Genomic DNA, 16,321 nt, shown 5'->3' with positions numbered 1-16,321 from the left:
ATGACAAAATTACCTCCCTTGATTGTCACTCTTGTGTGTTTGTTTTTCTTTCTTTTTTTTTTTTCTTTTTTTTTCTACTAATAGTTGTTATCCCCCCGACGACGGGACTTGTTTGAAAGAGACTGGTTTACGAAAACTTTTTTTTTATTATTATTTAAATATAAAAAATGAATTACTTTTTTTTTTTTTTTTAAATCAAAAACATTATTGGAAAGAAGACAAGTTGGGTCAAAAAAGTAAGTAATCTTACGACTTTTACAATATTATTTGTATTTATTTGCTTCACCACAAAAGCAAAATGTGACACAAGGTCGTTTTTATTGTGGAGTTAAACCAGCTCCCCCAAAAAAGGCAGAAGGGACACTCTGGTTGGGGCCAAATATAACAATTGTCTCAGTATAAAGGGGTTCCCCTCCATTCACCGAGACAAATTACCTTTAGCATCGGAGCAGATACTCCACTTTTATCTTGGCCCGAAGGCGTGGAAAGAATTGATCACAAATTTATAGAAAAAAATTACATTATTTTGAATTTGAATATTTTATTTTATAATCTAAAATTATTTTCTATTATATAAAAAGTATGTTTAATTGGATTTTAGATATTTTTTTTACAGAATTCAAACTAAACACGCATTTAAACAAATTCTAGAGTAGGTAGGGATTTATTTGCTTCTCCACGTAAGCAAAATATGAAGCAAGGTCGGGTTTTTTTTATGTGGGGTGAAGGGGAAGGGAAGGGGATGGTATATATATAGGGTGGTTGCCCCTATATGTACCAACAACAAATTGCCAAAAGGGCGATTGTCACATAGAGCAGCATCCAAGAACAGATACTACACTTTAATCTCAGCCAAAAGGCAAATTCTAAAGTAAGGATGACCAAAAGCGTCGGTATTCTTTTGTTATATTTTGTTTATAAATAAGAAACAAATGAAATCCCAGACTCAAAACGTATATCAATTTAGTCAAGCTTTATTAAAAGGAATAACATGCTAATGTGTTTTATTTCCCAAAGCAAGGGTTAACATTTAACCCTGAGTACCAGTTGTAAAAGGATTTTTTGCGCTTATATTGTTTAGTCAAGACATTAAAAAAATGAAAATATCGAAAAAAAAGTTTAAATTGTATGTATCCGTTATTGAACGAAGTTCTCCTAAAAAAAATTTCACTTAATTTCATCAAGTATTTTTTTTTTTTTTTTTACAGCGGAAAAAGCATGTTTTTTATGAGAGCGCGTTGAAGGCGGCCATCTTGGATTAAAAAAAAAATTTGTTGGAATTTTAGAAATGACAAAGGGAGATAACTCCAGTTAAAGCGCTGATACCCCTTCCCATCTCTAGCAGTGTCAGAAATTTCGTGAAAATAGTGAATAATTCCACCCCATCTTTCCAAGCTTATAACTCCTCGAAAAATGTAATTCAAGCCCTAATTTTTTTTTTCAATTAAAGGAGTAAGGACCAAGGTTTTATTTAAAAAAAAAAACAAAACAAAACAATGTTTTTTTTTTTTTTTAAAAAGGTTTTAAACTTCGGACTTTACAGGTAAATTTCTAAAAAACTGATTTTTTTTTTTGTTTTAAATTTGAATATATTATTTATTGACCTTTTCTCTTCAATTTGTGATATATAAACCTATTAAACATAAATTAATTATTTACTTTTTAATAGACATTTCAAAATGAGAGGCGTAAATTATTCGACCCCCTATCTTTCTAAGCTTATAACTCCTCGAAAAATGTAATTCAAGCCCTAATTTTTTTTTCAATTAAAGGAGCAAGGACCAATGTTTCATTAAAAAAAAAAAAAAAAAGACAAAAAGAAAAAATGTGTTCTTATAAAATAAGGTTTTAAACTTCGGACTTTACAGGTAAATTTCTAAAAAACTGATTTTTTTTTTTGTTTTAAATTTGAATATATTATTTATTGACCTTTTCTCTTCAATTTGTGATATATAAACCTATTAAACATAAATTAATTATTTACTTTTTAATAGACATTTCAAAATGGGGGGGGGGCGTGAAAATGGGGGGGCGTGAAAATGGGGGGGCGTGAATTTAAAAAAAACGTTTGTCTAAAATATTATATTCGGTTTATTGGAAAGAACATAAAATTTCACATTGACCCTGAAAATATCGTAAAAATAGAATCAATAGAAAAATTTTGATAGATTTTTAAAATTTAAAAATTTAAAAATATTGAGTTTAAAAATTGAAAAATATTGAGTTCGGAAAATTCATTACTGTTTTAAAAAAAAAATAAAAATATTTTTATTACTTTTAAAACAACTGTAATAGTTTATTTTGGAAGTATAATCCATAAAGAAAATAAATAACCCACTTTTAACAGAGAAATTACGAGATTTTTATATTGTATTCGCAGTTTCGTGTTAGGGGTGTCAAAAATTCCTACAAAAATTCTGATACTGCTATCCCATCTCTAATACTAGCTTTTCTTCCTAAAATCGAACATTTTGCTTGGTATCATAACAAATTGTTTTTTTCACTGTAAAGAAAAAAAACTACTTGATGAAATTAAGTGAAATTTTTTTTCCTGAGAACTTCGTTCCATAACGGATACATACAATTTAAACTTTTTTCGATATTTTCATTTTTTAATGTCTTGACTAAACTGTACAAGTACCGGATTTTTAAAATAGAAAATACAAAAAAGGGTCTCTGTAGCATTAATTTTATTGACCAGAACGGCAAAGTTAAAGTTATCATCTAAATTATAGTGACAAATTAAAATGAGAAAATATATGTTGTCCTTTTTAAAATAATTGTAGCGATACATTTTTTCCTAACAGTCCTCACTGAAGCCAGCAAAATCATATAAAAGGTATTACTGTGGTAATTATTACTGACCGGAACTCGATGTGGAGAGGGGAGGCAGTGGAATTCTGGAAAGCAGTCGTTCAAGCAAAAGGTTTAAAAGAGTGCTTGGTCGACTGATTTTATAGTAGTAGTAGTAGTTTGTTGTCCACCACGTGGGTCGGACTCAACTTTGCTTAGCATCAACTTGTGGGTTATAAAACACCCTATCGTTGATGTGTTAGTTGGACCTTTTTGTTTAGTCAAGTTACACGTTTCACAGTTACTATTACAAAGACAATTTGTCGTTGTAAGCAACGAGGCAATACGTTGCAACTCCAGTTAGCCGAGAAAAGCCGAGACGGATTCTCCACACAAGTTAAGAGTTTCATTGTTTTTTCCTTCTACGTCGAGTTCAGGTTTAGCCGTTGAGTTGCAGAAACGATTCCCCCCCCTTCAGTCGGTTAAAATCCGACACTACGCACCAGTTCGGGATGCAGCAACTAATTCACCGTCCGACTCTGTCTTTGAGTGTGACATTAAACCACCAGCATGACTTTGCCTCTTTTCTCCCTGTGGGCTGACAGCAAACCATCTGGGGGCTTTGGCCCCAGGCTCAGCCACATGGTGCAAACACAAAAAGAAAAATAAGTTTTCGGAGCTAATATTAACTCTCAAATCTCACGAGATTTATTTCCCTCCAAAATAACCTTTCGTCACATCAGACACATTAATGAAGCAAAAATATCACATTACTGAACTAACTAATATCACAAATTTTATTTCCTTTTGTTAAAAAAGAAGAAACATTTTTATCTAAAAAAAAAAATCATTTCCTCAGTCAGAGGATGTTTTCTCTTTTCATCGGTTGTTACAGTTTTTCTATCTGACTCTATTTTAAGGAATACATATTAAGTCTTTACGACTATATATGATCCAAAATATCTAACATTTATTTCCAAAGACTGTGAACATTTCGTAAATCATTTAATGGCTTAATCTTTCTCTCGCGTGTTGACATGGCACATGCATATAAAACTATAACAAAAGATGATTTGTCTTATTGTTAAATAAAAATTTATTATAAATCACGTTTCTGAATTTTAGAGATGAGGATTGGTTATATGTATTATTCATTGGGCTACTGTTCTCATCTTGAGTGTGATTTTCCCAACGTTTCGGTCAACATAACCTCCGACCTTCTTCAAGTGTATCTTGTCGAACTCGGGCACAGTAGTTAGAGTACTGGGAAAAATCAATTGTAAAAGTGATATTCTCCTGAAGGTTGAAGGTTCAATCCTCAGTGTGGGCGACCGAAATATACTTTTGCGAATTACTTAGGACCTCTATCCAGTCATGGCTGACGGAACAAGAGCATGCTACCCCGTGAAGTAAATAAAGGGTTCCACTCAAAATTTCATCCAAATTCCCGAGTTTGACAGAAACATTCCCGAGTTCGACAAGAGGATCGAAGGTTTATTATAAATGTTAAAATTCGTTTTTGTCATTATGCTGATTCTGACACCTTTTATTTTATTTTAATTTTTTGTTGGGAGACATTTACCTATGCTCACACCACGGCTGTGATACCAGACATCAGTGAATGTCGACCAAATCCGCTACGTAATCATACAAAAATAGTCTTACTTGATATGAAAAACCTGAAAGAAAAGAAACATGCAAAATAGGGTCTTTAAAATGTTTTTTCTTAAAAATGTTTTTTTCTTTAAAATAGTTTTTTCTTTAATATGTTTTTTCTTTAAAATGTTTTTTTTAATATGTTTTTTCTTTAAAATGGTTTTTCTATAAAATGTTTTTCTTTAAAATGTTTTTTCTTAAAAATGTTTTTGTTAAAAATGTTTTTTTCTTAAAAATGTTTTTTTCTTAAAAATGTTTTTTCTTTAAAATGTTTTTTTAATGTTTTTTCTTTAACATGGTTTTTCTATAAAATGTTTTTCTTTAAAATGTTTTTTCTTCAAAATATTCTTTTTCTTTAAAATGTTCTTTTCTTTAAAATGTTCTTTTCTTTAAAATGTTCGTTTTCTTTAAAATGTTCGTTTTCTTTAAAATGTTCGTTTTCTTTAAATGTTTTTATTTAAAATGTTCGTTTTCTTTAAAATGTTTTCTTTTCTTTAATTTTTTTTTTCTTTAAAATGTTTTTCTTTAAAATGTTCTTTTTCTTTAAAATTTTCTTTTTATTTAAAATATTCGTTTTCTTTAAAATCCTAACTGTAATCTCAGAGCATATATACCAGTCACTGGACAAAGCGAGGGAGGGTAGAGCGGTAGCTTTAGATATATCTAAAGCTTTTGACAGGGTATGGCATGAAGGTCTTCTCAGGAAAAACAGATAATATGGTATCACTGGAAGAATACATGACATAATTAAATCCTTCTTAGATAAGAGAAAAATCCAGGTTGTGCTCGACGGTCGTACATCTAAACAATATGATATAAATGTGGGAGTTCCTCAGGGGTCTATCCCAGGACCTCTGTTATTCCTAATATTCATAAATGACCTCCCTGACAAAATTGCCTGTGAGATTGGTATATATGCTGACGACACTACACTCTATAACAGACACGACAGGAAAACAAATGAACACATATCTAAAGAAATGGCAGAAACACTAGAGGATGACTTCTGTAGTGGAATGGGGACATAAATGGTTGGTCACATTCAATGCTGCCAAGACTAAACTCGTTTCCTTCAATAATTACAAGAAACTTCTCTACCACCAATAGCAATGGCCAATGACTCTTTATCTGAAAGTACACCCTTTAAACTCTTCGGCCTAACGCTCTCAGGAAACATGAGTTGGAACAATTACATTGAGAGTATCGCCAGGACCGCTGCGAAGAAGGTAGGTTCTCTTTACCACGCTAGAAAGATACTAACGCGTGAAAGTATCCTATACCTCTATAAGGCCACCATTCGCCCATGTATGGAGTATTGTTGTCATATTTGGGCTGGTGCATCTGCCACTAGTCTCTCGCTCCTAGACAAGGTTCAAAAGAGAGTCGCCAATTTGATAGGTCCTGAACTATCATCGAAACTTCAGCCCTTGCCCCATCGACAAAATGTTGCATCCCTCTGCCTTTTCTACAAGTACTTTAACGGTGAATGCTCTGATGAACTGCAAGCACTTGTGCCCACTTGACGTAAATACCCCCGACAAACCCGACAAGCAGCTAAATCCCACCCCTTCACAGTAGAGATCCTTAGATGTAAAAGAGCCTTCTACTCCAGTAGTTTCTTCCCCAGAACAGCTAGATTTTGAAATTCCCTTCCGGGTCCCTGCTTCCCCAACTGTACTGACATGCAGAAGTTCAAGTGCAGCGTGAATCAACATCTTGCTGCCCAACTCCCTACACAGTACCCCTGATGCCTATGTCCCTGATAGTAGCCCCCTACACCAAAGTGGTAATGTGCCTTGTTTGGGGTGAAAATGTAATGAAAAAAATGTTCTTTTTTTTAAATGTTCTTTTAGTCTTTCTTGAAGAGGCACTCCTCAATCTACTAGAACCGTCTGATACTAATGTTGTGTTTTTTCTTTTAACATAAAAACGTTCTTAAAAGGGAATTTCAGTTGAATTGTTTTCCAATACAATCTCTTTCCTGGAGAACATGTGTGCCAATAATTTGCCTGTTTCCTTGTTTGACAAGCCGGCAAATTTAATTTCTTTCTCACAGAAAGATATCACAGTTTCTTTGTTGGTCCTTTTTGCAATTAATAGTTTCCCAGTTGATAAGGCCCCATTGCCTTGTAATGTGAAAAAAATAAGGAAAGCACCAGTGCCAAGAAGAGGGTGGAGATCCAAGAAGGTCGGTTCTACCCTAAGGCATCTTTGACTCTATCACTTTATGTTGTTACTGGGAGGAGTGGTAGAGGGCGCTGGCCCTCGGATATATATTGAACATGCCTTGGGCCAGGGGAGTGGCCGATTGGGGCATGCCACTTCATTCGATAGAGTTCTTAGAGGTGCTGATATCATCCGTGTTCTGTGGTATTCCGTCTGCCCAGTAGTTTCTTATATTGTGTCTATTCATGTTACGTGATGAGGTAGGTTGCTGGCAGTACCTCAGTGACCACTTTATCTGTTACCAGTTGTTTGCCGACATACATGCATCTTTCCAAGTCTGGGCAAGGTAATGAGGTACGCTGTGGATTGGGGCCTCTGCAGAATGCAGATGTTGTTGGTTCCTTTCAGAGCTTGTCCAACATCTCACCAAAGAGCCAATACATCATATTCCTTAAATTTGCTGGTAACTGACTCTCGAGTTGAGGTCGTGAAATAATGAGCATTTGGCAACATATATACCGGCTCCATTTCAGACCATCCAGCCCAACTCTGGTTGGAATGAAATTTTTGACAATAATTAACTGGAAATAAAATTGTAACGTCAACATGATGGAGTTTGAAGCCCAGTATCTTATGCTGATGCTGGCTAACTCGAAACTGAAGAAAACTGGGCAAAGAGCCCTTCTTTCCGCACCCCCCCTCGCTCCTGACAGAGTAATTGAGGTGACTGCTGGAAAATAATGATGATGATGCCATTCACACCAGGTCAAGAAGTGTAGGCATTCTACTTAACAAAGGCAAAAAAATGGCCAAACACCATCCTACCTCCTGGCACCGCTTGAAGGCTGCTAGGATTAAAAAAAATAAAATCCTCAAATAGTGTAATAGATCAAGACTTTTAAAAAATCCAGTTTTTAAATTTACTATTTAATTTTTGTAATATATTAATATTTATTTTCAATGAAATCTTTCAACTCTAAAAGAAAAACATTTGTCATGAATTTATTACCTTTCTTTATTAAATCTTTATACTTTTTCTGTAAATTAATGCGAATATGTGACCATTCACAAGTGCTAGAATTTGGTTTTATTTGTATTAATAAAAATATGTTACAAACGCAATATTATTTAAAATTTTAGGCAATACAGCATATACACTCATTATATTTATCTTTGAATGTTGGAAGTAGACGCTTATACCCAATTTCGTGTCCCCTGCTGAAAAAATTCTGAGTTATTGTTTCTTTTTTTTAGTATTGACATTAAGTATACTAAGACTATCCAGGGATCGTTACTTTTATTTTTAAATAAATAATTTATTTTACTTTTATGAATATATGGCTTATATTTTTTAAAATAAATATTTACTTTTATGGGTGCTAGTGTAGAGAGTGATCCGTACTATTTTTTAAATCGTATTTCCAAGTTTAATGAAAGTTTTATGATATGTTTTTTTATTCAATTGCAAGATTGAAGTATAGAATAGGTACAAAACACCCTCCCCTCCCCATGTTAAGAATGGCTTTTTAAATAATAACGTAATTATTTACGTCCAGATCACTTTCTGCACTAGTACTCTTTTATGAATATATCGCATGTATTTTTTAAATATATAAAAATATTTATTTGAAAAAAAAATTACATGCGATACATTCATAAAAATAAATGGTACTAATGCAGAGAGTGATCCAGACGTAATTAATAACGCCATTCTTAACATGGAGAGGGTGTTTTGTACCTATTCTATACTTCAACCTTACAATTGAATAAAAAAAAACATATCATAAAAATTTGATTAAACTTGGAAATACGATTTGTAGAGGACTAGAATATATAAATCCCAATTCTGTTACAAAAGAAAAATAATGAAACGAATGGAATGAAGGAAACAAAGACTCAATTGCTGGAATAGATAAACGTGTCGTTTATTTACTGTTGAAAGAATGAATGTTTTAGATATAACACGTGTTCATGTCCGTGCGTCTGTAACCATCGTTTGTTGCGGAATTGGTAGTATAGAAGGAAAAAGCAAATGTGTGTTCATCTCACGTTCGGGTCACTATCGTTTGTTCGTGTGTGGGAAGAGAAGTGAGTGATGTAGTGGAAAAAGGGTGAGAATGTCAATCTAGTTCATGGAGAGAGAAAGCACATAAAGTGCACATAGTAGCAGGGGACGTGACGCGTGCGGGCACCCCGAAAGAGGGGCGAATGGTCCGACGACTGCTCAGCTCGAGAGCTAAGTCAAAAAGGGCTAGAAACAGTTTATCTCTTGCTTTTATACTTGTTTCCGGTGGTTTTTTGCGCATGTGTGGATTTCCTTTGAAAGGGGAAGTGACGTTGTCCATCTGTGCTTACATGTGCATACGTTAGCGTGTGTGTATATACACGTGAATGTGAGTGTAAGTACGCGAACGTGAATATAGGTGTGTGTGTGGACGTGGGCGCGTATGTTTATGTGCGCATATGTATATGACAAGTAATATAGATTGAAATGTGAATGTGCGTTTTTGTGTGAGACTAGAAAGGACTCGCCCAGATTTAAAAAATAGCGCGGATCAGTAAGTGCACTAGCATGATGTAAATAAACATATGCAGAGATATAACTATAACATTTTAAACTTGCAACCGCATCAACAGAAGAAAAAGCATTAGTATTCTTGTGTTATGGCTTGTCTATGCTGCTACTAAACCACACATTTTTTCTTTGAATTATAGTTGGCCAGTAGTGTAATAAATCCAGACTTTTCCAAAACCCAGCTTTTAATTCTATTAAACTTTTCGACTTATTTTTGAATCTGTTAATATTTATTTTCAATTAAATTTATTATTAACTTAAACAAAAAACACTTTTCTGTCACCAATTTTGACCTTTTCTTTTTATTATTAATTTTACTGAATTTTAAAAATTATTTTTGAATCTATTACTATTTTTTCGGTGGAAGTTCGATCTAAATCATTGTAATAAGTTTTATTTTCCCTCCATATCTGCTGTTCTTTTGTTTTGTTTTTTTCATTTTGATTTTTTGTGTTTGTTTGTGTTTGTACAGTTTTGTAGCTCTGAACGGTTTCATGAAAAACATCATTAAAAAATCAGAAAGAAGTCAAAAACACTTTTAAAATATGGAAAAATAAAACAGATCTATGGTAGATTACATAGGCCAGGTATGAAAGTGGATGTTGGTGTCAATGTGTACCTCTACAGTGATCTAATCGTACAGTCAAAATACAAAATTTTTTTACCCTAAAACAATTCCTAGAAAGCATTTTATTGTTATTTTGGTAGTATTATATGCTGAGAAACACATACTAAAAGTGTGACATTAATTTGGGGACAAATTACAGAATTCCTATGACTCATAGTGGTGGACTTACTATACTATATAAAGCTCACAAGGTATGTAGACCAATTAATATGGACCAAGAGCAAGCATTCTTTAGAATGTGTGCATTTTTCAAGGACAACGATAAAGAACAACTGACTGTTACAGATCTTGCAAAGAAAATGATGGCGTATCTTGTAGAAGGAAACACAGTTATAAATACATAATATATGCTAGAGGGAAAATATGGTGATTCCCTATTCATACTGCTGATATATTTCTCTACCTTCATAAGAGCCATGTATGTCAAAGCATAGAGTACTGTTGTCACATCTGGGCAGGAGCTGCTAGAAAGACCTTATCCTGCCTTGTCAGAGTTCACAATAGACTTAATAGCCTAGTGAGGGTTGACCTTTTCTATTCTCTACAACCTCTTCCCTACAGAAGAGACGTTGCATGCCTCTCTCTGCCTTACCATTATTTTCAATGTGTTCATCTGAGCTCCAGTCTATGGTTCCCCCCTCTCCAAACTTTCACGAAAAACACTCGTCTAGCGGAAACCACTATCAATTATTTCCCCAGTCTTTATCTGTGCTTAAGCCAAAAGGTAGATTCCATAAACCAAGCTTCTTTCTTAGAACTGCACACCTGTGGAACTCTCTTCCATTTGCCTGCTTTCCGGTTGACTATAATATGGTCGTCCAACATGAACAAGTTCTTAAGTAATGCAATTTACCAAATTTCCTCTACTAGCGATTACTACGATATAGTCCTATTGACTACTTCACGCCTATTAACCTTTATCCTCAAGTGGCCTCTGAGCCTTGATAAGTGGTAACTCCTTTGGAAAAAAATGATAAAAATATTGAAGACTTTTGGATTGTGTTGACTTTTGTCCCCATTAATGAAAGTTTACAATTATATATTTAAATATTAAACTGTTTAAATAGTATCAGAAGATTGTAGCTATTGAATTGAATTAAAGCATATTAGTTATTTGTTATCAATTATTTGTATAATTTTATTTTTTATTCACAGGTAACAGTTACAGTGGACAACTCATATTATTAACGTGAAAAATATTTTATTCTTTTGAACTGAGATTATCACTTCTTTCGCATTAAAATAATATAAACGAATCAATGAAATGAAACAAATTTTGATGAACACGCATTGTAGAAAAACATCTAGTAAAATGCGTTGCGTTTTCATTTAAATTGCATTTGGAGATATTGAACACAAATGTTATTCTTGTGAAATTCTTAAGGAGATAAACATTAAGATTCTAAACCTTGTTTTAATTAAGCTTAGAGCCTTCAGTGTTTATCACGAAATTTAAAACCAGATAAAATAAAGTTCATGTTTGTAGATGACTTAACATTTTTGACAAATATATTTACTTTAAACCAAGGAGAAAGTTGCTTAGAAGCGAGTTACAAATACTTTGAAGTACTTCTTATAGAAAAATTTAAATGCAAAAACACATTGGATTATAAAATGTCAACTTCTGGAGAAAAAGAGTGTAAAAAAACAAATGATTGTAGAGCAAGAATAAACTGTTAGTGTTGTGAAGTTGGTTGGAAATTATTTGCAAAACATTTTGATTTTAACTTCCACATGTGAACACAAACCGGAGAAAACTTGAATGTCTACAGGAGAAAACTTGAATGCCTACTGGAGAAAAGTTGAATGCCTACTAGACACTGTCCTCGCGTGTCTAAGGTCTCTCTGTACAAGGGTTTGTCAGAACAATCTGGCATGAGGATACTTTTTCCATAGAAGTAAACCCATACCAAATATTCAAAATCACATAGTATTCGCTGCCCAAATAAGATCTCGCTATGGCTAACCCATATTAGCTTTTATGAGGAATGGTGCACCTTCTCCAAGTGATGTTACCTCAAGTAACAGCATGAAACTGGATACTCCACCAGACTAGATAAATTCTTGTCCTGGAATTCAGTAAGACCAAGAGACCAAAATAAAAGATATAATGCAATATATGAAAATGGTTAATTGGGGAGAGGAAAATTATGTTCTCAACTTCTTTATTAACTCAGTGTTTGAGAAATAAAGAATTTAAATGGTACATTTGAATATCTATGTATCTCATATAGACTTCAAGTGTTAGCCCAAGGTTGTGGGCTCCTTGATTTCTGAGAACTTCAACTGAAGTAAAAAAAAACAAAACTTTATTCTTGTGAAGTGTGTGGACGTGCAAGTTCAACCAGTTCTACATATGAACACATAGATAAAAGTAACCCAATTAATTGTATTTTGATGTATGTGATATAAGATTTTAAAACATGTCTCAAGTTAATGTAGACATGCGAGCACACACTGTTGAGTCAACTTATTCTTGTGAAATGTGTGGCAAAACATTTGCAAGTAAAGCATATGCTGCAATACACATGCGAACACACACTGGAGAGAAACCTCATTATTGCGAAGTTTGCGGCAAAGCATTTATGAGCAAATCTCATATTACGATACACATGAAGAGAATACACACCGGAGAAAAACCTTATTCATGTAAAGTGTGTGATAAAGCATTTGCAACAAATCTTGAATTAAAACAACACATGCGAATGCATACTGAAGAGAAACCTCATTATTGTGAAGTTTGTGGTAAAGCATTTACACGCAAATCTCATGTTACAGTGCATATGAGAAGAATACACACTGGAGAGAAACCTTTTTGTTGTGAAATGTGTGATAAAGCATTTGTAAACAACGTTGACTTAAAATTACACATTAGAACACACACCGGAGAAAAACCTTATTCCTGTGAAGTATGTGGTAAATCATTTACACAACATTTTAGTGTTACAATACACATGAGAACACACACTGGAGAGAAACCATTTCCATGTAAAGTTTGTGATAAAGCATTTACAACCAATAATAAGTTAAAATTACACTTTAGAATCCACACTGGAGAGAAACCTTTTCCATGTGAACTGTGTGACAAAACGTTTACAGATAGGAGTAAGTCTATGATACATATGCGGAGAAAACACACAGGAGAGAAACCGTATTCATGTAAAATGTGTGATAAAGCATTTGCAACAAATCTTCAATTAAAACGACACATGCGAACTCACACTGGAGAGAAACCTTATTCTTGTGAAGTTTGTGGAAAAGCATTTGCACATCACTCTAATACAAGGATCCACATGAGAACACACACCGGAGAGAAACCTCATTCGTGTGAAGTGTGTGATAAAGCATTTACAACGAATCCTGAATTAAAATCACACATAAGAACACACACTGGAGAGAAACCTTATTCATGTGAAGTTTGTGATAAAACATTTACACAGCAAACTAGTGCAATGAGGCACATGCAAACACACACTGGAAAGAAACCTTATTATTGTGAATTATGTGGATCTTCATTTTCTACAAATTCTATTTTAAAAAAACATATGCAAACACACACTAGAGGAGAAAACTTGAATATATAATTGGCACTATCCCCGAGTGTCTAAAATCTGTCTGTACAAGAGTTTATCTGGACCACCTGGTAGGAGGATACTTTTCCCTACAAGTAGACCTTGACTAAATATTGTACCTATTTACTATGCCTCCCCACGGGGCAGAGTTAGACACCAGGGTCGTTTTTTTATTGTAAATCACATAGTATTCCTTTTTAAAATCGCCATTGTATGGCTAGCCAATGCTTGCTTTTACAAGCTATGGTGTACATTCCCGAAGTTATTCTATCTCTACTAATGGAACAAAGATGGATATTCCACCAAACAAGAAAAATTCTTGACCAGTAATGAGTAAAGACCCAGAGACAACAAGAGACATATTTAAAACTTCTTTTCTAACTCAGTGTTTAAGAGGTAGAGGAGAACAACGGGAATATTAAAAAAATCTTGATTTTTGAGAACCTTAAGTTAAATTGAAAAAAAAAATAAGAGAGAACCCTTATTCTTGTTTAATATGTGGCAAAGCATTTCAAGTCAACCCCTATGCTAAGCTACACCTGAAGACAGAAAGTCACTATTCATACGAAGTGTGAAGCAGTTATATTCAAATTTCTATTAATACAACATAATAAAATACACATTGAAGACCCACTACATAGAACTTGAATGCCTACATGACATTATCCTGAAAAGTATAAAGAAACTATATTCTTGTTAAATTTACATCAAATATCGAAGCGACTATAGGAAGGCTGACTGGGAAGCTATCAGGGATCTCAGCAGGAGATGCCACATGAGGAAATATCTTTTCTCTTCCTATATAACAGTACGCAAATGAGATCACTAAATGGTTCAAATCGGTAATTGAAGCAGGTTCCCACACAGAAGTTCTATAGCAAACCTCACGCTCCCCAATGGTTTACTTCTACTTGCACAGCTGCCATTGCTCAAAGGCAGCATGCATACTGCAGATTTATTTGACATAAGTCCAGTACAAACAAACAAAATTTTATAGAAGCTAGAAGAAATTGGAAGAAATAGCGATAGCTAAGAGAAAATACACCAAATTATCAGAAAACCCATTAAAGCTCAGAAATTAGGAACTCGTGATTTCTGGAAAATCTAAAACTATATTAAATAATGGCTAATAAACAGTTCCCCCACTATCCAACAATCATGAGCTTGTTTTCACAGGACCTGAGAAGCTAACATGATTGCCAGTCCGTTTGCTTATAAATTCTACATTGGACCCAGCAAATCATTCCCTCTCTGATTTTCTTTTGCAGACAGCACACTAGATGATCTGAAAATCATCCCTGCTCAAGCGCATATCATTAAAAACCTAGACACCTAAAAAGCATGTGGACCTTATCTCATCCCTGCTTATTAAATGTTTTTGACTCCTAATGGGGGGTATGACACCAATGATTTCGACGATCGTTTTTATAACCTCAAGTTATAATAACCAACCAATGAAAAGCTTCCAAAGTTACTATAAAAATTGTCGAATTTTGGATTCAGTCAGTTCACCACAATCTTTGGTACTGGCAATTACTTCACACTCAGTATCGGGACTGCACTGCTTCTTCACCACCATCTTTATTCAACATAATGTCTCAACACTTAACAGGTTATGCACCCAGTCATCGTCTTTTCTTTGACGATTCCGAATCTAAATTCGAATTGTGGCAGGTAAAATTTCTGGGGTATCTAAGAATTTGAAAACTACGCAAAGTGATACAATCTCCTGTTGGAGAATGCTAACGACCCTGAATTTCTCGAAAAGTAGAAAACCTAATAATTCATTGTGACAACCAGAGTAGTATCCTATTAGCAAATAATTCTATTATTCATTAAATGTCGAAGCATATTGATATCAGATATCATTTCATAAGGGATGAAATAAGTAAAAAATCTATTACTCTTAGTTATGTGACCTCTGACAATAATATAGCCGACATTTGCACTAAACCTATAAAAAGAATAAAATTAAAGCATTTTATAACCGAACTTTTTGGAATCTAATTATGAAAAAATCTCTTTTCAGAAACCCAAAAAGAGAAGCATAAACAGTCGAAATCACACAAAAAAAATAGATTGTAAATTGTCTCGGGCACGACGTTAAACTGCGACCATTTCTATCTTACTAACCAAATTAACCAACTAATACCTAACAGAATCTTTCCAGTTTTTATTTAAAAAAAAAACACAAAAAACAAAAGCTAATGTGATCTACAAAAAAAGTGGCTTCTTTTTGCACACATCATACCGATATATTAATAATTCTTTTCGGCCAATGAGAATAAAGACAAATCCCCCCAAAATTGTTATTTTATTTGTTCATGTATTTGTTTATTTTTATTTTATTTATTTATTTTTATTTATTTTTTCCTTTTCTCAAGTCAAACCAAATTGAATCCGAAAGGATTTTCCATAATATCAAAAAAGGGTATGTGTTAAATGTTTTTGACTCCTGTTTTCCTTTGCAGACAGCACACTAGATGATCTGAAAATCATCCCTTCTCAAGTGCATATCATTAAAAACCTGACACATAAAAAGCATGTGGACCTTATCTCATCCCTGCTTATTAAATGTTTTTGACTCCTAATGGGGGGATGACACCAATGATTTCGACGATCATTTTGATAACCTCAAGTTATAATAACCAACCAATGAAAAGCTTCCAAAGTTACTATAAAAATTGTCGAATTTTGGATTCAAGCAGTTTGCCGCCATCTTTACTTTATATTCAGTATCTATTTATGCTAACTTAACTATCTCTCCTCACAGTATAATTATGTTGATCCTATCCCACAGCACTTGAGCCCCTGGAGGGGCATAGGCCATCTACAACTTTCTGTAGATGTTTTTCTAGCGAGGAGTTCTTTTTACAGGGTAAGGGTGCTGGCCCCACGCCCAACCTTCCCAGAAGGTACATACAGCGCTTA

General features: G+C 33.8%; 1 protein-coding gene across 1 annotated transcript; it reads left to right on the top strand.

Annotated features, from left to right (window-relative positions):
• Positions 1–99: 99 nt before the first annotated feature.
• Positions 100–15,696, top strand: LOC145269432 (uncharacterized). Its single transcript, XM_080125108.1, has 2 exons — positions 100–236; positions 10,974–15,696. The coding sequence occupies exon 2, from the start codon at positions 12,242–12,244 to the stop codon at positions 13,400–13,402; it is 1,161 nt and encodes a 386-aa protein (XP_079981234.1). The 5' UTR covers positions 100–236; positions 10,974–12,241; the 3' UTR covers positions 13,403–15,696.
• The last annotated feature ends 625 nt before the right edge of the window (positions 15,697–16,321 follow it).

The sequence above is a fragment of the Euprymna scolopes genome, chromosome 45, assembly GCF_053919585.1.
Source record: "Euprymna scolopes isolate OS-2025 chromosome 45, ASM5391958v1, whole genome shotgun sequence".
Classification (NCBI taxonomy): Eukaryota; Metazoa; Mollusca; class Cephalopoda; order Sepiida; family Sepiolidae; genus Euprymna; species Euprymna scolopes.
The sequence above is the reverse complement of the archived record's forward strand: the minus strand, read 5'-3'. Positions and strand labels throughout refer to the sequence as shown.

Coding starts and splice junctions, on each gene's coding strand:
- LOC145269432 (XM_080125108.1), top strand. CDS start 12,242: ATGTCTCAAGTTAATGTAGACATGCGAGCACACACTGTTGAGTCAACT.